Below are 23,513 nucleotides of genomic sequence, written 5' to 3'. Positions count from 1 at the left end.
ACTCCTGTCCTCTAGGTGGCAGTATTGTGCATTAAAGTGTTTGCCAACTGGGAAAACAAATGCACCTGTATTTCCTTGAATAATAGTTTGTTATTAGCATTAGCATTCCGTCATATAAAGTAGAAGTAATAAGACGTGTGTAGAGCTTCGACTTTAGCTAAATATACTTAATTCGCAACCAGCTGAAAATGAGCAGACAATTTTACAGCCAAGTTGGGACCCTCAAAACCAGATTCATCCACTTATTCATCACATATGTAGGTATGTATATATGTATCTTTTTCTTAAACACATTTTTCTTACTGGAAAGCCCCACGCCCAGCCAAAGTTCACGTGCGCTGTAACATTCACTGCCTTGTTTGTGGTGCCATTTTAATGACTGTGGCTCTGTGAATGAATGAGTGACAGTTACTTATGAAGAGATTCTCATAAACGTGTCATTTATTCTTGTGTCATCAAGACAGGCCTCCTTAAAAATGGCATTAAGGTTAAAGTACACTTCACTAGAACTCACTTCATAATCTGCCATGTGAGTGAAAAGACATTTTTGTTACACTTTGATTCACGGATTGATCAGCGCTTATGAAGTTGTAATTACAGTTTTAGGCTCTTAGTGGATAATTGAAAAGGAACATCAGGAGCCATGGAGGAAGCAGACAACAGCACCATTGATCCAGCATGTTTACAGGAGCCCCCACTGGCAATGGATGTGATAAAGCGTAAGTGTTTCCATATCACGCAGGCCATGCTGAGGAGCCTCAGATGTGTCTTATGATTCTGCTTTTTTTGTAGATTGTCTTCACTTTTGGCACCTTTAAGACCAAAATAACTGGAGCAATGAACTTGACAGAAACAACAGGCTTTTGTGCTGAAATATATCTCTTATACGAATCAGGCTTACAATTTATCATGCTACTTTGATGTTTCTATTTTTATGTACTGTACACTTTACATTGACCCCACACTTTGCAATTTGTTGGTCGTGCAATCAGAGCTAGATGCGTTTGGGATGTGCCTGTACGCCATGCTCACCTTCATGTCCTGCATCTCCGTGCTGCTGTACCTGGAGCAGTGTGTTTACATTTATAAGAAACTGCCCTACCCCAAAAAGACCACCATCATGTGGGTCAATGGAGCTGCTCCGGTAAGCATTCCTAGTCATACTGTTTTTGTTATGTCTCTATTAAAGAGGTATTATTTTAAAAAATAGAAGGTATAACAATAAAAGGGTAATTTATGCTTTTTTTGTCCCCATTTCAGGTCATTGCCACCATGGCCTGTTTTGGAATGTGGATCCCCAGAGCCGTCATGTTCACAGATATGACTTCAAACTGGTGTGTTTTTTTTAGTCTCTAGGTTATGACAATCAATTTATTTCCCATCCATCCATTTTCGATGGCACTTGTCCTCACTCGGGTATGCTGGAGCCTATCCCAGCTGACTTTGGGTGAGAGGCGGGGTACACCCTGAACTGGTCGCCAGCCAATCACAGGGCACATATAGACAAACAACCATTCACACTCACATTCATACCTATGGACAATTTGGAGTCACCAATTAACCTAGCATGTTTTCGGAATGTGTGAGGAAGCGGGAGTACCCGGAGAAAACCCACGCATGCACGGGAAGAACATGTAAACTCCACACAGAGATGGCAGAGGGTGGAATTGAACTCTGGTCTCCTAGCTGTGAGGCCTGTGCGCTAACTACATCTTCCACTGTGCAGCCTTGTATTTTAACTTTCTTATATAATTTCCTGGTAAAGCTGGAGATTCAAACCCAATGTAAACCACATGATGAATGATTACACATGCAGAGATCAAAGATCATATAGTATGTCAAATGATCTTGCATAAAATCCTGAAAAACTTTTCACTTCAGTTTTAATTGTGAATATTACTTTTTTAAGTTTATTTCTCTGCAGTTATTTTGCAGTGGTGGTGTACAAAGTGTTGGTGCTTCTGATAGAGGAGTTGGGCGGCAGCAGTGCATTTCTGAAACGCTTTTCTGGGAAAACCTTCAAGCTCTCCACAGGGCCGTGCTGCTGCTGCTGCTGCCTGTGTTTACCTCGTGTGCCCATGTCACGGTACTAAACCACTCATCCAGTACAACATCAGCTCTAATGACCCATTGAATGTTCTACTGCTTGTCATCATGCGATTGTCTAATGGGGTACATTTTATTATCTTTAAGGCGAATGCTATTTCTGCTAAAGTTGGGAGCACTTCAGTATGCCATCCTCAAGACTGTGCTCAGTGTCCTCTCCATAGTACTCTGGACAAACGGCAACTTTGACCTCTCAGATGTAAGGTTTCATCCCTTAATTCCATATGATTGCAGCAAGGAAAATTCATAACTTGAAAATGTGTATTTTGTTTCCAGCTAGAGATCACGGGCACAGCAATTTGGATCAACCCATTCATTGGCGTTCTCACCATTACCTCTTTGTGGCCTGTAGCCATCGTGTTCATGAACACCAACAGCTTTTTACGCGGGATCAATATTGTGCCCAAGTATGCCATGTACCAAGTGAGTACACACATGCAATCCACTTTGAATGCCAGTTAAGAAAAGTACAATATTACTTCAAATGTTTTCTGTACACTTTTGTAGTTGTGGCAATGTGAGCATGAAACAAGTGCACTCATTTCACTATTTCCTGTGGGAAAACACTAAATTAGAACAGCTTGGAAGTCATCCAGGATAATAGAACAGCATATCGAACTTGGTGAAATTATAATAGATAAACTGTGCATGTCGCTAATGTTGCTTTCATCCATAGCTAGTACTTGTATTAAGCCAACTGCAAACATCTATCATCAACATCCTGGCTCTGGATGGAACCATCGCCTGCTCCCCTCCCTTCTCCTCACAAGCTCGTGGATCCAGTAGGAAACCTTTCTAGAAGTCTATTTTTTATAGACTTGCCTTTGGCGTGCCATGAACCAAATCCATTTCTGGCTGTTATCCCGCAGTGCTAAGTCAGCAGATGATGATCATGGAGATGTTCATCATCACCCTGGTCACTCGCTTCTTCTACCGTCGCACTTATGACACGCTTCCCTCTGAGGCACATGACAACAACCACCAGAAGGACAGAGTTTCCCTGCAAGCTGCTCACATGGAGCACGACGTCTGAAGGAGTGCGGTAAAAGAGGCTCTTTATTCGAGGGACCAGCAACAGGTTTTGACTACCTCATTGTTCTAAGAAATGATGTATTATGTTTTTTACGAGTTCAACAGTATTTACCAACTTGAATTAGTTCTTGCCCTCTCTGATATGATCATTCTACTTTATAAGGGAGAAACAGAAAGTTTGGTTTCAGGCATTAACTTAATCATAAATAAAGAAATGAAGAAGTGGGGCTGAAAATAATTTCACATCCAAAAGGGGCACACTGCATTACATAGATGATTGCGAGGTCCCTGTCGGATGTAAAAGTAGTTTGGGTCAATCACATAAACTACACTTTGTAGGTGTCACATGACATCAGTCAGCTGACATTAAGCTTCCTCCTCCTGAGGCTAAGGTGACTAGATGTCTGAACTACATGCAGATGAAACTTTCAACTTTATTACATTATTATTCTTAATAACATTTACGAACATCCTTCTGGGTCCACGTCTACACCTCTCAGCACCGACAAAACTGTTTTGCATTATGTACTCTATGTACTTTATGTTAAGCTTAGTTTACTTTGGAGAGTACGAAATTTAAATGTTATTTCATCATCAAGTGTGCTCTACATCATGCTCACACCAAACCTTATGGTGTCTGTTAGATGTGGAGGGGCAGCAGCCTTTCTTGCTGTTTTCCTAATGACCACAAGAGGGCGTGTTCCACTTCAAAACCTCATTCATTGAAGTGAAAATAAAAATCCCTTCCCTCGCCCTCTACTCATGACTCATTTATAATCGCATTTACATGCAGGGATTCATGCAGAGATAATTAAGAGGCATAAAATAAAGTTGTTTCAGATAGGTTTGCATACAAGCAAAGTGATTATAGTTATTTTAATTACTTGTAATGATAGGCATTTTTTATTTGTATACTGTATGATTAATTCAATTCTTGGTGTGAAAAAGTATTTGCTCCCTTCCCGATTTCTTGATTTTGTACACATTTTTTTACACACTCAAATCTTTCAGATGAACAAATTTAAATATTTCTCAATGACAACACTGAACACAAATGCAATTCTTAAATGCAACTTTATATGATGAAGGGAGAATAAATAAAATAAAAACCACATGTACCTGTGTTTGCCTCACCCCCCCTTAAAACTTAACTAAACTGAGATTAATTAATTCTATCAGTATGTAAAAGGTTCTAAAGCCATTTATAAAGCTTTGGGACTCCAGCGTCATTCACAAATGGCGAAAACATGGAATATTGGTGATTGATTCCCAGGAGTGGCCGGCCAACCAAAATGACTCCAAGAGCACAGCAACATCTCATCCAAGGGGTCACAAAAGACCCCACAACAACATCCACATGCTGTGAGAAATTGAACCATGAATTCTACTGTCTACCAAAAAATCCTGAAAGATAATGTCTGGTTGTGTGTTTGTGACGTCAAGCTGAAACAAACCTACAGCAGGACAGTGATCCAAAACACACCAGCAAGGCCTCTTCTTTGGAATGGCCTACTCCAAGTCCTGACCTGAAGCCTATTGATATGCTTTGACATGACCTTACAAAGGTGGTTCATGCTGGAAAAAAAACTCCAGTGTGGCTGAATTACAACAATTCTGCAAAGATGAGTGGCCAAAAATTCCTCCACAGCGCTGTAAGAGACAGTTATTAGCGTTAGGGGGCAATCACTTTTTCACACCATATACGTATATCGAACATATAGATTCCTTGTCTCGTTTTGCCATGTATATTGTTTAGTTGCCAGTATGTTTATCATAGAAAACAATACAATATTTTACATATACAGTGGAACATTGGACTCAGCTAAATCCTATTCTCAGATATAATTTACAGAAGTCTAATAATTGATTTTAAAATGTGGTCTGAAATCTTGCCAATATTCAGCAATATCTCATATACGTAAGAAAAAAAAAGTTGTTGAGTACTCCCTGAATATAAATGGATTTTGCTGTCGCACAATTTCTAGTGATATGACCACAAGTAAATCAGCTTAATATAGTTCACAGTATTTTTAAGCTTCTTATCAAAGTGCAGTGAGGATGTTTCAATAAATCCACATCATTTACAAATCTAAATTTAGCACTATTAGCAGTCTATTTGTTTTTGCTGTTTATGTAAACCGTAATCAGGCGTAGAGAGAGCGAGAGAGAAAATGTTGATGACAGCCCCTGGCTCTGCATTGCTGACAAAAGCGGCTTAGCCCTCAGTTGCCATGGCAACCAGAGAGAAGAGCCAGGCAAAAAAAAAAAAGGAAGCGAAGGGGAGGGGCTTTGGAGGGAGAAATAGAGGAGAAAGCGTTGGAGATACACAGAGGGAAGGGATGCAAAGAGAGCAACAGAGGTGAAGACGTTTTTTCGAGAGAGACAAAGATACGCTCTGCTATAAATGCTCCATTCAGCGACGGGGGAATAATAACAGCAGCACGAGAGGGAAGGACGGGGGACGACGCAGAGAAGATGGATGTACAGACAGAGAACACAGATCCCTCGGCTTGTGAATCAAGTGGAAAAATGCGCAAAGGATTCAAGTTGTTTGGCAAACGCAAGCCTGGTAGCATCTTTTCTCTTAAAAACAACAAATCACCTGTTACCAGGACCCAAACCTTTGATGGATTACCAGACAGCGCTGCACCTGATTCAGAGTCTGACACGGACAAGGAGAAGGCACAGGGGTTGAGTCAAGGAGACGGCGAGCATACAGAGGAGGAGCTGACGGGTGAGATGGCTGCTGCTCGCAACTCCATCTCGTCAACCGGCTCAGCCAAGTCCTTCAGTTTTTTTTCACGGCTGAGAGGGGCCCGGCGAGGAGGCGGGGACCGCAGAGTCCAGACTGTTTCCCAGCCAGTGTGTCGGCAACGGCCAGGGCTGAAGAGTCTCTTTGGCAGTGTGAAGTTCCGCTCGAAAGACAAGGAGGACAAAGTGGACGCTCCCCCAAGCCCACTCCTCATGTCCTCTCGCTCTAACAGTGTGGAAATCATCAAAGAAGACCTCAGCCTCACCCCTAAATCTCATCCTCGCTCTCTTGAGAGCCCTGAGAAAGCGAGTGGCGAGGCCACTCAGAACTCCCCGACAGCAGCAGGCGATATGAGAGATGGGAATGTGGCGCCTATGCTTCCTGGTGAGAGCAGCCTGGGCTCCTTGCTGGAAGACATCTCCTCTCTCCTCACCTTTGAGTCCATCTCAGGAGGAGACATCATGGCTGACGTGGAGGCAGAGTGGGGGAAAGCCAAATGTGCTGCCATGAAAGCACCTGAGGTCTCAGCGGCAACCACTCCGCACCTCTCCAGACCAGCTGCCGTCTCTCCACCAACCTCCACGTCTTCGCCTGTAGCTGCCCTCACTTCAACCTCTTCTTCTGTTGCAACACCAATCCTGAGCACTTTTGCCAAATCCTCCACACTGACCATTCAGGCGATTAAACCAAGCTCAGACTCTACGCCAACATTTGAGCAACCTTCCACTGGAATTACAATAAAATCTGCTAACATTGAACCTTCATTTACTCCAGTGACATCAACAACTCCTCCCAAAATGTCCACCTCTTCAGTAACAATGATGCCTACTACTACTACCACATTGATTAACCAGACTTCAGTGGACAAGACAAACCTTAACTCATCTGTTGGCAAACTAGCTTCATCGGACACTGCAGCACCTCATCTTCAAAGCATCACCTCAGTAAGTAAGCCTCCCGCTGTAGCTACTCCACCTTTTCTCCCACCCGTTAAACCTGCAACCCAAAGTCCACCCTCCCTTGCCACCTTTACCCAACCTGCCAACAATTTCAACTTGCAAACTTCCTCTTACACCGAACCTCAAAGTGTATCCGCAAAGGTTGAATCTACTCTCAATACCGTACCTCCTTTCATTTCCACTGTAACAACGGTTACACCATCAGTCCCAACTGTTTCTATACCTGCACAGTCAGGAAACTCCATCCCTCCAGATTGTGCCCAACCTGAGCCTAGCCCACCCAGGGCTAAACAGCCTCTTGTATCTTTAGATACCACTAGTCATGCAATAGGTCAGAGTCTAGTCTCCCAGTCCAAAACCCCTTCTATACCTGTGGCTACATCTAAAGACCCTCCTGTTCCTGCATGTGTCCCAGTGTCTGTTGCTGCCCTGTCTGGCATGCCAACTTCTATTGACCCTCCTGCCTCAGCTCATGTTCTAGTTCCAGCATCTAAAAGCCCTGCTACCCTGACCCAGGTTCCAGTTCCAGTGTCAAAAATCCCTCCTGCCCAGCCCCATGATCCAGTTGCAGTGTCAAAAAGCTTTTCTGTTCCTGCTCCCATCCCAGTTACTTCACCCAAATCCCCCTCTTCCCCTCTCACTTCCCTTCCTACTTCCCCTGTGCCTTTGCCAAGTGAAGCTGCCGCATCTAACAAGATGGCAGCAAGTGAGCCGACAAATGGGCAGTTGTCTAGTCCGAGTAGCACAGAAGGTGCCAAAATGGAGGAACACCTTAATGGGTCACGCATGGACCCCTCCAAAGAAAGGAGGACACAAGTAAAGGCACTAAGCAAAATCCCTGTAGTCGGAGGAAGCCGAGCAGCAAAGCAACCAGTACGAGACAACCAACACGCTGAGGATGAATCAAGCGGAGACCCACCTACTCCTGTGCTAGAACAGGAGAGGCCTCTCTTGGACTTCCGTGATACAGAGAGCAGAGACAAAGGTGTCAGTGTTGAGATCCATGTGCCCATCACTAAACACAGCCAGGAGGGGAGTCAGCTGCCTCACCAGTCCAAACCCTCCGCCAATGTACCACGTGACTCCAAGATCCCTGTCAAGCATGGCGCCTGTCAAATCCCGATAGCTAAAGAAGTTCCTCGCACCAAGATACCTGTCTCCAAGGTGCCAGTCCGCAGAGTTGGGAATAAACCGCCAGCTACTGGCGTAACAAGAAAATAAAAATACTTGCTGTGACATTCCCCTCCCTAACATCACTCCTGTATATATTGGTTTGTCATCTACTGGCTTCATGAGACAACACAAAGGAAGGATGCCAGCACTTGAGCACAAACATCTCCACAAGCCTGACTGGTACTCAGTAAAGGTTCAGGGTTGAACAGCAGCAAACAACAAGGTAAAACATCACCGTACAGGAACAGGAACTGGTTGTGTGATTTTCCTACAGACTTTAATTCAGTCTTTTCTACAGTATTTTAAACTTTTGTTACACATGCTTTTTGTAGAGGACGCCAAATCCTTCCTTTTGTTCTTTGTTGACATCCGGAGCAGCAAAGCAGCAAAATATACATTCCACACCTATCTCTGATGTATGTAGCAGAAAATGTGCCATTTTGTTTGTTTTTGCGCTGGTCCCAATGTACATCCCCTTATGTGTTTGCCTGCGCCAATGTAACATGGCTACATCACAAAGGGAGAGATTTTGAAAGAGGACGTGGAAGTGACTCAGTCGTCGGCCATTATTAATGGTCCAGTGGACATTTGAGAGGATGCAGAGATGAGGCCTCTGCCTCGTGTATGGACACGTATCCTCATCCCACTTATGCTCAGATGATCTGTGTGCATAGTCTTAACTATGTCGTTTCCTATTTAATCAATAAAATGATATGTGTACTTACAAAGCGGACATCTGTATGATTGGAATTTAAATCAGGATTTAAGATGAAGAAAGAACGTCCTTTCAGCTCCTTTTAATATGGAAGAATGACATAATGCTGTCACTGAGTATAAAAATGAGAGCATATAGGAATATTTTCGCTGCTCAAATCCCAGCATGGTTTCACTGTGACCTCCTCACAGGAGACAGCCTGCACGCTACAAGCTCACTGACCTGAATAGAAGGCACAAGTATCATGCATAGCTTGTTAACACGAAGGGGGGTTGCAAATTGGGGTCATTGCCATTTGTGGTCTTTAATGCACCTCTGTCAAACGTTCTGCAAGGAGTAAAATTATGATGGATTTGTGGTGGCCCTATGGATTGTGTTCCAAATGCATTTGAGGAGATGCTAGCATACAATTAATGCAGATATCCTCATATATTTATAACCATTAGGCAGACGGTCAATGACTTAATCAATTAGTTCTTCAGTCATGATGGCAGTTGTTCACCCAGTGGTATTCAACCAAACAGTTACAGTGGGTGTTTTGTGTGAGAAATTTCAAGTCAATCCAACTGCTTACAGGGTTTAATAACAGCACCATCATGTGATGTGTTTGTCATAAAAACAATAGCTTGGCCAACAAAGTAGAGGTGCATGTTTTCACAACTTAGCACAACAAAAATAGGACACTGTAGATGTGTCAGTATCCTAAGAAGATATGGCGCCATATCCCAAGAAGATATGGCGTCATGTCCAAAGAAGATATTGCGCATCACATAGAACAGTGCAACACAAGGATATTTCCTGCAGCAAATGGCTATTAAACATAGTCTTTAGGAGCATGCAGAAATAATTGGAAGCAATCATAATTTTATTATACACTAAGGAAACGTATAGCATGATCCCTGCTGCGACTTGGAATAGGAAAACCCATTTAAGAAAGTTCAGTGAATGCAGTCTTTTGTCCATAACCATTCACATGATAATACCTCGTCCACGCTTATAAGTAAGAACGACAACCGCCTATATAGCCACGGAACACACTAAAGAGTTAACTTCTGAATTACATTGCATAAGCTTCCTTAGACAATAAGGGGTTTGTGTGTGTGTGAGTTGTCCCATTGCATTGTGGGTGCATCACACTGGGACGGCCACCCTGGTGCATGTTGTGGATGCGTATGTGTCTGCATCTGCCTCTGGAGAGAGATGTGCCTCTTTAGAGCCTAATTTAGCACGCTTCATTCTGTGTTTCTATGCCAACCCCACGAGGTCACCCAATAGAAGAGGTGTGTGAGCAGTAGTGGGAGGAGTTTCTAAACATGAGTGCCTTCATTACTAATATTAAAATATAAGAATTAAACATGTACTTTAATCTTATTTAGGGGGTTAAATTGTGTTTCTGTATCCAGGTTAAGTTACTGTATACAGATCGTTATTATTTTGCTTGGAGCAGGTCACACACAATTCACGTGCTTACTCATGCGCACATTCATTATAGGCACATTGTATTTATGAGTTTTATGAGAAGGCCATCATGTTATCTACATGTGATGGGATGCTTAATACTGATCACTAAAATAAAAAAAATGAAAAAAGTATTTATTTAAATTTCCTTGAGGACACAAAATGTAAAAAAAATGTCAACCATGTGCTGTATTGTGCAATACAAAAATATATAAATGTGATATACAACTCATATACAAGAGCATATTGATATGAAATGGGGACATCAGACACTTTTTTTACTGCTCATGACAGATGGATGAAAGCATTACGTCATTTTGGTGCACTAACTCTCGCACTGAGGGCCTCTGCTGGTGAAAAATAATACTGAATTGTGTGCATGACCTCATCGCATTGTGTTAGCAGCCTGTGTTACAGCTAGAGGGCGCTATTTTTTGTACTCGTAAGACCGGCATCAGCAATCACAAACTATGGCGGGTACCCAAATTAAATCAATATAAAGCCAAAAATAACAATAATTGTCGCCCATCAAAGAAGTGAAGGGCGGAATCAATGGTCCGATTGGACGAACTGCAATGTGAGCCAATAATAATGTATATTGGTCATAAAATGTATCATTCATTAGCATTGAATTATATTTCATAATTAAATTAATGGTGAATTTAATACAGTATTTCACAATTTATTTGGCTTTACATTCATTTAATTTTGGTGCAAACAAACACTTCATAAAATGCTGGCGTTTATAAGAGGTAAAATAACATCACAATAACACAGCCCATTTAAAAATATGTGGCAATATGTGAATTAATGTAAAAACATGAGTAATTAATATAGTGATTAAGGTAAAGAGAAATGAAGGAGGTTATAAAGTGATATGGACCTCTCTCTTTATGGAATGAAAGTGCGTCAGATTATATGAGGTTAAAACAGCAGCCACGCACCTTAAACAAGAAGGTTATTGTGTGTTTTAATCACCAATTGGAACAAGTTTTTCCCTAATGCCCCTTTTTCACTGCACATTAGGCTACACGGCTGTGCATGGCTATGTTAGCCACTGATATGTCTATTGGCAAAAGCTGGTACTACTACTACCAGGTACTGCTGCTTGAATATACACAACTGGCAATGATAATATCAACACACATGCTAACTGGATGCTACAGTATTATACTCCACGGGCACCGCTTTTCTTGCTGCCCTTAACTGGGCTAAGAAATATAGTATAGACTCTGGTTTGTCATCATTGCTTTGTTTGCTTTGTCTGTTCCCACTGCTGCGTTCAATGCAACCTGGTTTTCGCAGATTTCAGCTGTACTATTTTAGAGTAGATAGCCTCAAACTGATACAAGTGGATACAAGCCAGGACTGTTTTTTTAAAACTTGTTACATTACAAAAGAATGTTGAATAAGTGCAGGGGTGTCCACATACGGTACCAAAAAAATGAAAGGATGTCAGGGTGACGTTGATGTTTTGTAAGCGGCACATGCAGATATGCTAAATTATATTTATTTCTACAAAATAAAAATAGCTGGGTTTTTTAAATATTGAAACTTTCCTAATTATTTCAACGTTCTCCTTAAGTAATCTGTGTCCTTTTTGTAATATTATGACTTTATTCCCCAACCTAATTTTCCAAAAATTACCACTTTTTTTGTTAGTTACAACTTTTCAAAAATGTACTTTTTTTCTTTAATATTTAAACTTTGTTTTATTGTTTTTCCTCATAGTATTACAAGTTAAATCTTGTTAAACTGCCTTTTTGTCATTGTAGTTTGACTTTATTCTCATAAAAGTTTCCCCAAATTACAACATTATTTGTTGTGTTTGTTCATCCATCCATCCATTTTCTATTCCGATTATCCTATGGTATGATAGAGCCTATCCCAGCTGTCCTTGGGCGAGAGGCGGGGTACACCCTGGACTGGTTGCCAGCCAATCACAGGGCACATATAGACAAACAACCATTCACACTTTGTTTCTCAAAATATTGTTTTTTTTTTTTTACTTTATTGGTGTGGAATTCCTGCTGAGTTTTCAATTATTGCTGCTGCAAGCCAATTAAAAAAGCAGCCGAAAGCCTCAAATGGCCCACTTTGGACACCCCTGATTTAAAACTAACAATAGCTTCATGATGAGACTGGTATATTATGATCGATATACTTGATTACATGATGGAGCATTCAGGTTAACACATTCAAATACACACACACAGACACACACTGAAAAACCCCTTTAAGGATGCGTTAGACCATGAAGTGCATGTGTCCCTCTGCACCTGTCACGATAACATCCATCCAGATACGCATGGCCTCAGGAGACGGGGCCACCATGTAGTACACTCGATCATGAGTCTTCACACTAAAGGTCAGCGAGGGGTTGGGACTCTTGTGTGGAGAAGGTGATGTCGTTTTAAAGATTGGAGAGAGAGTGAGGAAAGGTGTCAATGATAGTAAAAATAATAATAATAATAATAAGGCAAAGAAAATGCTTACTTTGTGTGCATTCTTCAAATGGTCATAGTACACCTCCTCTATGGCCTGGAAGTAAATGACTCCTTTCATCTTGGTTTCATGTTTATCTGTGGTTCAAAAGGGCAAAACAATTTAAAGAGTGTCATCCTCTCTTTTTAAAACGGAGGAGGAGTTACTCACCTGCATAGTACGTGAGCGTCCTGCGATTCTGGTCAAACACGAACCAGCGTTTCTTCCATGTCTTGATTTTGCCCCCCATCTTGACAAGGAAGCCTCGACATGTTTTGTCCGTGATGGCCAGATGGAAGCAAGCATCCGGATTGTGTCCCGCTGCCTCAATGTGGTCGTGGAGGTCGAAGTCATCTTTCCTCACAGGCAGGTAGCGTGTCAGGAGTCTGGACTGTGGGCCAAATTTATTAGATCACACACATGTGACACTTCATCAAGAATTCTATTAGTAGTCATGTTATTTTAAATAAACAATGCTCAGTTTAGATTGACATTAATTTAATCATATTTTTATTATTGTGGTGGTAGCTTGCAGTGCTGTTTGTGCTATTTTATACTATTTTCGACACATGTAGCTCAAAAAGGTTAGAAAAACATGACAAACGTTAGTATGATGCATCCTTTTTTACACTAAAATGTGCCAATTTTTGATTCAGATCTTGTATTGGTTCTCTGTAGTTGTGTTCAGGTGTACCTAATGTAAGATATACATGTGTCTATGATGGAATACCTGAGATCTTTGTTTCTCCCTGAGCTTCACCTCCCGTTCCACAAGTCTCTGTCTCCTGGTCGTCTCCTCCTGCAGTCGTTTCTCCAGTTCCTCCCTCCTTCTTCGCTCCTCCTCCAGGGCGTGCCTGCGTATCTCCATCTCCCGCTCCTACACGTGCAACATCACGTTTGTTAGACTCAGTATGAGACGCAGCACACACTGTACCCTAAAGGCAGCAGTTTACATCCTGCTTATGTGCTGAATCTTACTGTACACATTTGGTGATGAAGTCTTACCCTGTGCTCAAGCAGTCGTAACTTTTCCACCTGCGCCTCTCGGAGTAAACGCTCCATCTCCTCAAGCTTGGCCATGTTGGACATACTGGCACTGACAACACAAGAGTTAGATTTGGTTTGGAGGAGACGCACACACTTGGTTGTACATACTCGCCATGAGTTCCAACCTGGAGATGTTATCCGGAGAGCATGCGGAGAAGCTGGTCTCCAGACTGTCAGAGCTGTCCACACTAACTGTGTCAGAGGCGTGGCTGTTATCCGGGTAGGACAAAGAGTCGAGGAAAACATTGGGCTCTGACAGCAGTCGGTTACAGAAATCACTTTTTCTCTGTCTGTCGTGCACGGCGTCATTCATGTGAGTGTGGCTGTTGCCTGCTGACAGATGAGAGTTTTAAATGTTGGATCCAGGCAGTTCTATTGTGCAGCAAAAACATTTCTCAATATATTCAACAATATTTTTGTTCTTCCACATGGATGAGCTATTACTTTAGTTACACCAAACACTAATTGATATCAATATGCTGGACTTTTCATACAGTAGTGTATATGTTCATGGTTCCCTCTATGACAAGGGTCTCAAACACGCAGCCCATGGGCCAAATGTGGCCCGCAGGACACTAGTTTGAGGCCCCCGCCTTGATATGAAAGTTTAATGTTAGTGCGGCCCGCGCAAGTTTGATATGGATGCTGTATGGTATCATGTACCCAGAAAAAATTATTACGTTTGATTAATGTTCATGTTAAAGGTTAAATAACTGTTAATAGTTATCCTCCCTATCCGTGTGGAAGTGGTAAGTTTTTGGCTATTTAAGTTTAAAGGAAATAACTTTTAAATACCGTTTAGGTCGCTAGTTTGCGAGTTAGCATGTGTCTCAAGACCCTGCAGTTGCGCAATATGTTGTAAATAAAAAGAGTATAAATGTGACTATAGTCGTGTTTTGTCATGTCTACAGGGCTTTAATAATGCTTTGTTAATTATAATCTGAAAAAAATAATCTGTCTACCCACCAACTATATGTGGTTTCTAAAGTTTTTATTATTTGCCGTTTTATTATTATTATTATTATATTTATTTATTACTGATTGATTGATTTTCTTTATTCTTGATTTTTATTTATTTTTCATCTTATTTTGTGTAGAAAAATAAAAAGTAAGATATTTGAGAACAGTGGAATGTTTTATCGGAGCTTTTTTTGTGGAAAATTGGAACCAAAGCGACGTTTTTTTAATTTTTTTGTTTTTAATAAATGAGGTTTTTTGTTGTTGTTGTTGGAAAACCTGATGCAGCCCAGTCTCACCCAGACCCAAGCTCCAGTGGCCCCCAAGGAAATTGCGTTTGAGACAACTGCTCTATGAATTGCATTGCTGCAGTACTCAGCATCCCCAGACCATGACGCCAAAGTCACCATGCTTGGCAATTATGTTGCTACTCACTTGTGTTTCACGGCTAATTTGGGCAATAGTGGCTGTTTGCTGACTTACTTTCAGTGGACTATAAATACTGTATATGCTGCTATAACAGCTGTACACTGACTACTCTTAAGTTATATCTTTGTGGTGTCCTCCCTTTTGTGAGATACTGTTTCAAACCAGCACTGAATACACAATGACTCCACAAATGGGAATTTTAATTTGTACAATATGCAAGCTCCTATGGGAAAAAACCTGCGAACAGCCAAGACACAATGAAAAATTATAATAATGACAATTCCAAATGAATGCCAATTCAATAAAAGACATGCATATCTGGATTGTTCCATCAGTGCCGTGTCTGCTGTCCACAAACCAGGCTATACGCTTGTCCTGTTTATTTGATGCAACAGCATGACTCACTTTTTGGCAGACGGCGAGTGTTCAGGTCTCGAGGGGCGGAGCTGAGGCCTTGTGGGATGACGCTGCCACAGCTGGAGCTTTGAGACAAAGGCAGATGGGCCTGTGGAGTGGGAGGAAAGCAGCAAAGTGCATGCTGGGTCACTTTACTAAGTACAACCAGAAATGTGGAAAATCTCCCTTTATTGTCAGAAAACCCAATGGTAATTATTCATTCATTTTCTACCGCTTATAGTCACCCTATCAGGGTGTTGATGTTTTGTAAGCGGCACATGCAGATATGCTAAATTATATTTATTTAAAAAAAAAAAGGCTGTTTTTTTATTTTGAAACTTTCCTAATTATTTCAATGTTCTCCTTAAGTAATCTGTGTCCTTTTTGTAATATTATGACTTTATTCCCCAACCTAATTTTCCAAAAATTACCACTTTTTTGTTTTTTTCTCATAATATTACAACTTTTTAAAAATGTACTTTTTTCTTTAATATTTAAACTTTGTTCTATTGTTTTCCTCATAGTATTGCAAGTTAAATCTTGTAAAACTGCCTTTTTGTCATTATCGTTTGACTTTTTTCTCATAAAATTACAGCGTTTTGTTTCAATTTCTTCCATTTCCAACTACTTTTTTCACATGATATTCATGACGTTATTACATAATATTTTGACTTTATTCTAATAGCACTGTAACTCTTCCTGCAACTTAAGTTTCCCCGAATTACAACATTATTTTTGTTGTTGTGTTTGTTAATTCATTCATTCATTCATACATTTTCTATACTGCTTTTCCTCACTTGGGTTGCAGGTATGCTGGAGCCTATCACAGCTGTCTTCGGCCCTGAACTGGTCCCCAGCGAATCACAGGGCACATATAAACAAACAACTATTCACACTCACATTCATACCTATGTACAATTTGGTGTTGCCAATTAACCTAGCATGTTTTTGGAATGTGGGAGGAAACCGGAGTACCAGGAGAAAACATGCAAACTCCACACAGAGATGGCCGAGGGTGGAATAGACCTCGGGTCTCCTAGCTGTGTGGCCTGCGCGCTAACCACTCAACCATATTGGTAATTATCCGGAGTTATAAATTGTATTCGAGCACCTGCAGTTTAAGATGTAAAGTCTCTATAAGCCCTTTCCCTTCAGATGTGAAACACTGCAATGATGAATAAGTAATAAACCCCAATGACCTTTGGTGGAAGGGTGCGTCCCAGAGTTCTTCCATAAAGAGTGACGAGCTGCTCTCTCCTCTTATGAGTTCCGTTGTCACTTGGATGTGCTGAGTTTTCTTTGCCGCTTCTCCTCCGTTCCCTCATGGTTTGTATGTGCTAGAGTCAGCACACAAACGTCACAAGAAATTATAAAGTTGTAGAAGACCACAATGCACTCCACTGGACATGTGCGTCACTTTAAACCCACCTCTTTGATGGCAGTATTGTTGCTGTTAGCCAAGTTCTGCTTCTCAGACAATTCCACATACTTTCCTTCCAAAGACGCCAGCTTCTCTCTTTCCTGGAGGCCCATCATGATGGCATCGTCAGGGATTGCAATAAAATCATCAGCATCATCAGCCACTGCTAAACGGTTTACCTTCTGCAGCATGATGAGCAGATTGTTTTTTTCCCTCTGGAAGTTCTCTCTCTCCTGCTGGGACTGCAGAGCAATCTGCGAGGACTGTTTCTTCAGCGTGGCAAGTCTCTCCTGAGAAAAGGAACATTGTTGTTAACTTTGAATTGTATGTGATGGCATGACCTTCAACATATGTGGTTGAAACTCACAGAAATAAACATTAAAAATGCTGTATATTCGATATGTACCTTGCGTGTTATAGCGAGACGTTGACAGTCAGTGATCTCTCTCAGTAAATGACTCTGATTTTCCTTTTCCTCATCTTGGTCAATCTCTTTTTCTAATTTCTGGAACTCCAAATCCTCCAGGCTTTTGGTTTGCTCCTCTGCTTCCTGTAACAGACATATTTATGTAAATTACAATCCAAAATGTGGATCGCATCAAAATCAGGGAAAATTTCGAGTTCATTGAAACGCACCATAACACACCATGTGATAGCTCTTCTCTTATTGGTCAACGAAGACGGACTTAGCAGTGTAAACAGGGTGTAATTTGCACCATTAATCACAACAAAGAATAAACTTGCCATTTTGGAACAACTGGTGAGTACACTTTTTCACTTATGTGTTACAATTACGTTTATTAAACACAGTTGCAGTTTACAGAGCAATTAAATATCAATAAAATTGATATTAGTATCAGCTCGACACTTACTCAGTCATTCTGTATTATTCATACTGTATTGTCTCTAGAGCTGCATTCAAGGGCATAGAGATGATTATCCAATTACCGCAATCAATTATTTTTTTAATTACGTAAAGTTCAGCCTCTGAAATGTGAATATATAATTTTAAATGCCTAAGAAATTGCACCATATCCAAACCGTGGTTGGTTTTTATTGATTGGGTCTATCTAAGGCCTAACCGATTAGTCGATTCATCAAAACAACATGTTTCAGAGTAATTGATTAGGGAAATAGTAGTTAGTTGCAGTGTTAATTGTTACAGTGTTGATATTGTTATATTTATATGCAGTATTGTTACTGTTTACAAACTCCAGGTATAAGTCCCTGGACAAAGGATTTGAATGACAACTATGTGTAGTTGATGTTGACACATTTCATGTATTGTATTCTGTATTGCCTTGGTATCACATACAGTGCATCCGGAAAGTATTCACAGTGCTTCACTTTTTCTACATTTTGTCATGTTACAGCCTCATTCCAAACTGAATTAAATTAATCTCTTACCTCAAAATTCTACACAAAATACTCCATTATGACAATGTGAAAAAAGGTTTTTTTGACATGTTTTGAATTTATTAAAAATAGAAAACAAAAAAATCACATTTACATAAGTATTCACAGCTTTTGCCATGAAGCTCAAAATTGAGCTCAGGTGCATCTTTTTTCCACTGATCATCCTTGAGATCTTTCTACAGCTTAATTGGAGTCCACCTGCAGTAAATTCAGTTGATTGGACATGATTTGGAAATATAATAACTGTCTATATAAGGTCCCACAGTTGACTGTGCATGTCAGAGCACAAACACCAAGCATGAAGTCAAAAGAACTGTCTGTAGACCTGCGAGACAGGATTGTCTTGAGGCACAAATCTGGGGAAGGATACAGAAAAATTTCTGCTGCTTTGAAGGTCCCAATGAGCACAGTGGCCTCCATTATTCGTAAATGGAAGACCTTTGGAACCACCAGGACTCTTCCTAGAGCTGGCCGGCCTTCTAAACTGAGCGATCGGGGGAAGAAGGGCCTTAGTCAGGGAGGTGACCAAGGCCCCGATGGTCACTCTGTCAGAGCTCCAGCGTTCCTCTGTGGAGAGAGAAGAGCCTTCCAGAAGGACAACCATCTCTGCAGCAATCCACCAATCAGGCCTGTATGGTAGAGTGGCCAGACGAAAGCCACTCCTTAGTAAAAGGAACATGGCAGCCCGTCTGGAATTTGCCAAAAAGCACCTGAATGACTCTCAGACCATGAGAAACAAAATTCTCTGGTCTGATGAGACAAAGATTGAACTCTTTGGTGTGAATGCCAGGCGCCATGTTTGGAGGAAACCATGCGCTGCTCATCACCAGGCCAATACCATCCCTACAGTGAAGCATGGTGGTGGCAGCATCATGCTGTGGTGATGTTTTTCAGCAGCAGGAACTGGCAGACTAGTCAGGATAGAAGGAAAAATGAATGCAGCAATATATAGAAATATCCTGGATGAAAACCTGCTCAGTGACCTCAGTAGACTGGTCATGTACCTTGACCATATAGACAGTAGACATTAGCACACAGCCAAGATCTCAAACGATTGGCTTCAGAACCACTCCGTGAATGTCCTGGAGTGGCCCAGCCAGAGTCCAGACTTGAATCCGATCGAACATCTCTGGAGAGATCTGAAAATGGCTGTGCACAGACGTCTCCCATCCAACCTGATGGAGCTTGAGACTTATTGCAAAGAAGAATGGGCAAAACTGCCTAAAGATAGGTGTGCTAAACTTGTGGGATCATATTCAAAAAGACTTGAGGCTGTAATTGCTGCCAAAGGTGGATCAACAAAGTATTAAGCAAAGGCTGTGAATACTTATGTAAATGTGATTTTTTTCTATTTTTAATAAATTCAAAATGTCAAAAAAAACTTTTTTCACATTGTCATAATGGAGTATTTTGTGTAGAATTTTGAGGTAAGAGATTAATTTAATTCAGTTTGGAATGAGGCTGTAACATGACAAAATGTATAAAAATGTATAAAAAGTGAAGCGTGAATACTTTCTGGATGCACTGTAGATACAAACATTGGCTGTATTTTTACATATATATATATATATATATATATATTTTTTTTTTTTTACCTGTGCCTTCTCAGTGTGGCTAACTTTCTCTGACCTATGAATCTTTTCCCTAAGTTGGTCCAGAAGCGCATTTTCTTTTTGTAGCTGGGTCATCTCTGACTCCTGCTCTCCTTCCAGCAAAGCACACTCCACCTCCATCTGTAGGAACAAAAAAATACATCCCTTATCTCTCTGGACACATGCTCTTGACACTTCATTAGGTACCCCTGCACAATTGATCACAGTTTTTTTGGGGGATTTGGCTCAGTGCCCCAAATGCAAGAACTGCAAGTCAAAATGTTTTTGGGGTTGGGTGTGTTCCCCATTGCAGCCATGGCATGCAGTACCTCTCTTACTGATTCCTCCATCTGGTTATCCAGGTCTTTAATCTTCTGCTCCAGCTCTTCAATATTGTTCACAACCTGGATCCTCTCTTCTTCAATATGCGTTACTTCCTGTTTCAGCTGTGCACTCTCCAACACCTGCAAACCATATAAGGAAGGTACGTAGTTTGAATAGACCCACAGACATAGACACACAGACCCACAACAGACATCTCATATGGATATTTATGATGTGAACTTAACATAGAAATCCCCATCGTAACAATTTTACAACAAGGGGGGGAAATAAAGGCATAGCTTCTTGCATTAAGTGTGATGTCAAACATATAGACAGGCTTGTACTTTAGAGAATAACAGCAGCAGCTGTTTTAACTTCCCAGCACTTGGATCATTGACAGCGACAGGATTTGTTTTTTACTTGGTGTAATGGAACGCTCCAACAAGTTATCCAAAATCTACTAACAATCATGACTGTACAGTTCATTATGTGTTGTTATTCTTCTAAACAAACCGACTATGCTTGTTTTAGTAGAACATAAAAAAGCAGGTATCCACAACTCATATTTTGTATTTCAGAATGTAGAAAAGTTCTCTTTGTGAATTATTCCTAAGTTTTTAAGATGTAATCAATAGTCTCATTTTTTTGTACAAAGTTCTAAACGTTTCCGCCATGTGTATACACCAGATTTCTTCCATTCACTCTCACACACACACACACACACTGATACACACAAATGCACACATAATAATTCTCAGTGGGATAGAGTCATTTCCTGCCCCCCCCCCCCCCCCCACACCATCCCGCCCCCTCCCCTTTCTTGTGGAGTTGAATGGTTGAGTGCTGAAGCACAACTAGGTCTTCTTCATTAAAACCAGACACTCCATTGGGCTGTAACAGTTTTAGAGTGGAAAAAGGCTTCACTTTTATACAGACAGTAACTGGAGTGCTGAGACTGTGGCGGAGAAGCCGACCCCGGCAGCTGAAATCGCACAATTTGATACATTTACTCTGTGCTCTGAGCAAAAACCATAACCACGGTTCATGAAGGAATAAATATGATAATTGTAGTATCAAGGCTCTAATGGACGTTTACAAAATGCCCCTATCAAAACAAACCCATCAAACAGCAAGGAATAAAATAAGACAAACTTGCGACCAGGTGTGTGTGTGTGTGGGGGGGGGGGGGTCATGTGCAAGACATCCACACTGCATATGTTTCCACTTTACAGCAATCAACACAAGTCCAGTTACAACCAAATATTTACTATATAATGTCTTTTAAAACCCCTCAAGACTGATTGGTTGTGCCTTAAAAGGTGATGAGGAGGAAAAAAAAGAAATAATTGGCTACGATTGTACAAAAGATAAACAAACAAAGATAAACAAGCTCTCAGCAATGTGATAAAGTGCATTCCACATGAGGGGTGCGTCCCATTGGCTTTCATTATTATAGCTTGGCTTGAAGTAGACCAAGTCAGAGATAAAATTGGGTTTAAGTGCTTTTTTAGTTTCATGTGAGTCCTTATTTAAGTAAAAAGGGATTTCCAGCAGTTTTCCAGATGGGGCTTTTATAATGTACTACTTATGTTTTGACAAGAATAGCTTTGTTTCAGTAAGAAACGTGGCGAGGAACCCTGGTGGAGCGTATACTGGAGATGTCAGTCATTTCTATCCAGCAGGTAACATGCAGTGGAAAAGATATTTAAGATAACAAATCAAATAACCTTAGATCTCTGGTGGCTGGAGGGTGAGGGCACGCTGCTGTTCAAGCTCAGAGATGGCGAATGAACCTCTCTGTAGCTGTTCTGCTGATGACTTGCGACTTGCTGCTCGTCACTGAGAAGCAAATCTTGGCCCTTGATGCCAAAGCAACCTTCTGGAGCAATGCTGCTAGGTGAGTCGGAGAAAACAGACTCATCGTCTGACACCTGCAGCTTCTCCAGCTCTTTATTGATTTTCTGCAGGTCTGAAACTGCTGAACCTTCGGGCTCCACGTGTGCAAACTCAGTGCACAGGTTCATGATGGTCTCCAGACGCTGAGTCTCCTATAGACAAGGGTTTGTGGACAACAGTCTTTGGTGGGGGTTCCAAGATGATGCATAGCGTCAAAAAGTAACTCACCAATTTCTGCACTTTCTGCTCCCTGAGTCTCTCATCTCTCTGGTGCTGGTGATAGTCTCGCAATTCCTCTTTGCCATTCAGCGAGCTGATGCTTCCCACCCGTTGCCCTGGAGTCAGCCCTCCCTTGCCAAATGATAACCTCCGCTCTCCAAAGCTCACATCTAAGTTCGGTCCGTCTGTCTCGACACCTAAAGAACTCAGGGAGGCCATGCTGGCTCTCCTGGGAGTATTGGGCATGCTTGCTGGCACTGTCACATCTGGTGGTTGCTCAAGGGAGGAGAGACTGCGTCGGGCCATGTTCGAACGCCCTCCTCTGTGTAGATGAGGCGGCAGGGATAAAATTGGAGGCTCTACGGGATTGTGGAGGCGTGGTAGGGAACGACTGTGCATGCCCAGACTGTTGAGGGAACCTGTTGAGTATTTCCTCTGCCTGGAATCACTCACAGCTTTTCCTTGTGAGTATAGTCTGCGGCCCATTCGAGGACTTGAAGGGACACTAGCTGTGCCGCTCTTGACTCTTGGAGAACGAGGTAGTGGTTCTCCATAAGAGGAAAGGGGAGAACTTCCATCTGTGGGGAGGAGCAGGCTATCTTGTGACTGGTGGCGAGGAGTGGAGTGACGTAGAAAACCATTGGAGTTTAACTGGCGCTCACTCTGGCGAGGTGATGGGGGAACGCTGCTGCTGGTCATGTAAGAGAAGGTTCTAGAAGAAGATGGCTGGTGCTCCGTGTTGCTGAGGATGGATATCGGCCGTTTGGACTGGGGTCCACCAGGGGAAGGCATGTTGAAATACTTGCGGTTGCACTCAGCTGCCCTCAGACTGGCCTCCAGGGCACTCTTCCTACGCTGCAGCGTCTCCATCAGCTCCTGAAGCTCCGCCTTAGAGCGGGACCCCCTGAGCAAGGTCCCGGCTACTGAGCCACTGCCGCTAGGCTCCATCTTCACACAGTCTGTAAATGGGAGCGAGTTAACAGAGCATATAATCCTGACACTTTTCATGCCATCAAGTGGAGCTGCTTTAATAAGCTGAGCTATCAGCCATGTGCTGAGTAAGTGGGGGAAAACCAGTGAAGAATGTGCGCTCATACACTTTCAAGCCCAATACAAACATTGCCCCTATTGGTTGCCA

At 41.7% G+C, this 23,513-nt stretch overlaps 4 protein-coding genes across 7 annotated transcripts in view; 3 read left to right on the top strand and 1 right to left on the bottom strand.

Moving 5' to 3' along the window:
* Positions 1–52: 52 nt before the first annotated feature.
* Positions 53–3,185, top strand: LOC131138673 (organic solute transporter subunit alpha-like). The gene is made up of 10 exons (XM_078787631.1): positions 53–257; positions 465–530; positions 597–719; positions 993–1,144; positions 1,261–1,334; positions 1,925–2,086; positions 2,194–2,305; positions 2,383–2,529; positions 2,783–2,888; positions 2,976–3,185. Exons 3-10 carry the CDS (start codon positions 644–646, stop codon positions 3,137–3,139), a joined length of 993 nt encoding a protein of 330 aa, XP_078643757.1. The 5' UTR covers positions 53–257; positions 465–530; positions 597–643; the 3' UTR covers positions 3,140–3,185.
* Positions 3,186–5,447: 2,262 nt separating this feature from the next.
* On the top strand, positions 5,448–9,286 carry LOC131138097 (uncharacterized). Its single transcript, XM_058086731.2, has one exon. It carries the CDS (start codon positions 5,614–5,616, stop codon positions 8,068–8,070), a length of 2,457 nt encoding a protein of 818 aa, XP_057942714.2. The 5' UTR covers positions 5,448–5,613; the 3' UTR covers positions 8,071–9,286.
* LOC131138096 (pleckstrin homology-like domain family B member 2) overlaps positions 8,566–23,513 on the bottom strand; it is a 16,533-nt gene continuing 1,585 nt past the window's right edge. Inside the window, exons 3-18 of one of the 3 annotated variants that reach the window (XM_058086730.2) lie at positions 23,038–23,334; positions 22,385–22,953; positions 21,988–22,308; positions 20,266–20,400; positions 19,940–20,077; positions 17,335–17,478; positions 17,108–17,218; positions 16,937–17,029; positions 16,708–16,845; positions 15,518–15,617; positions 13,852–14,059; positions 13,685–13,775; positions 13,410–13,556; positions 12,851–13,070; positions 12,692–12,777; positions 8,566–12,583 (exon numbers count right to left, since the gene is read on the bottom strand). In XM_058086730.2, the coding sequence (XP_057942713.2) occupies positions 12,443–12,583; positions 12,692–12,777; positions 12,851–13,070; positions 13,410–13,556; positions 13,685–13,775; positions 13,852–14,059; positions 15,518–15,617; positions 16,708–16,845; positions 16,937–17,029; positions 17,108–17,218; positions 17,335–17,478; positions 19,940–20,077; positions 20,266–20,400; positions 21,988–22,308; positions 22,385–22,953; positions 23,038–23,334 (2,939 nt within the window). In that variant the 3' untranslated portion in view covers positions 8,566–12,442. Of the gene's footprint in view, positions 12,584–12,691; positions 12,778–12,850; positions 13,071–13,409; positions 13,557–13,684; positions 13,776–13,851; positions 14,060–15,517; positions 15,618–16,707; positions 16,846–16,936; positions 17,030–17,107; positions 17,219–17,334; positions 17,479–19,939; positions 20,078–20,265; positions 20,401–21,987; positions 22,309–22,384; positions 23,335–23,513 lie in introns of all 3 variants that reach the window. The other 2 variants (XM_058086728.2, XM_058086729.2) reach the window with 2 other exon arrangements.
* Positions 17,608–23,513, top strand: part of gabrr3a (gamma-aminobutyric acid type A receptor subunit rho3a) — a 23,382-nt gene continuing 17,476 nt past the window's right edge. For both annotated transcript variants that reach the window (XM_078787487.1, XM_078787488.1), the window contains exons 1-2: positions 17,608–17,688; positions 20,299–20,420. The gene's annotated coding sequence lies outside the window, so the exon portion shown is untranslated. The remainder of the gene's footprint in view (positions 17,689–20,298; positions 20,421–23,513) is intronic.

Source organism: Doryrhamphus excisus, linkage group LG21, assembly GCF_037039965.1.
Source record: "Doryrhamphus excisus strain RoL-2023G ecotype Guam linkage group LG21, RoL_Dexc_Guam_v1.1, whole genome shotgun sequence".
Taxonomy (NCBI): Eukaryota; Metazoa; Chordata; class Actinopteri; order Syngnathiformes; family Syngnathidae; genus Doryrhamphus; species Doryrhamphus excisus.
Note: the sequence above shows the minus strand (reverse complement) of the source record. Positions and strands in the feature narration are given on the sequence as shown.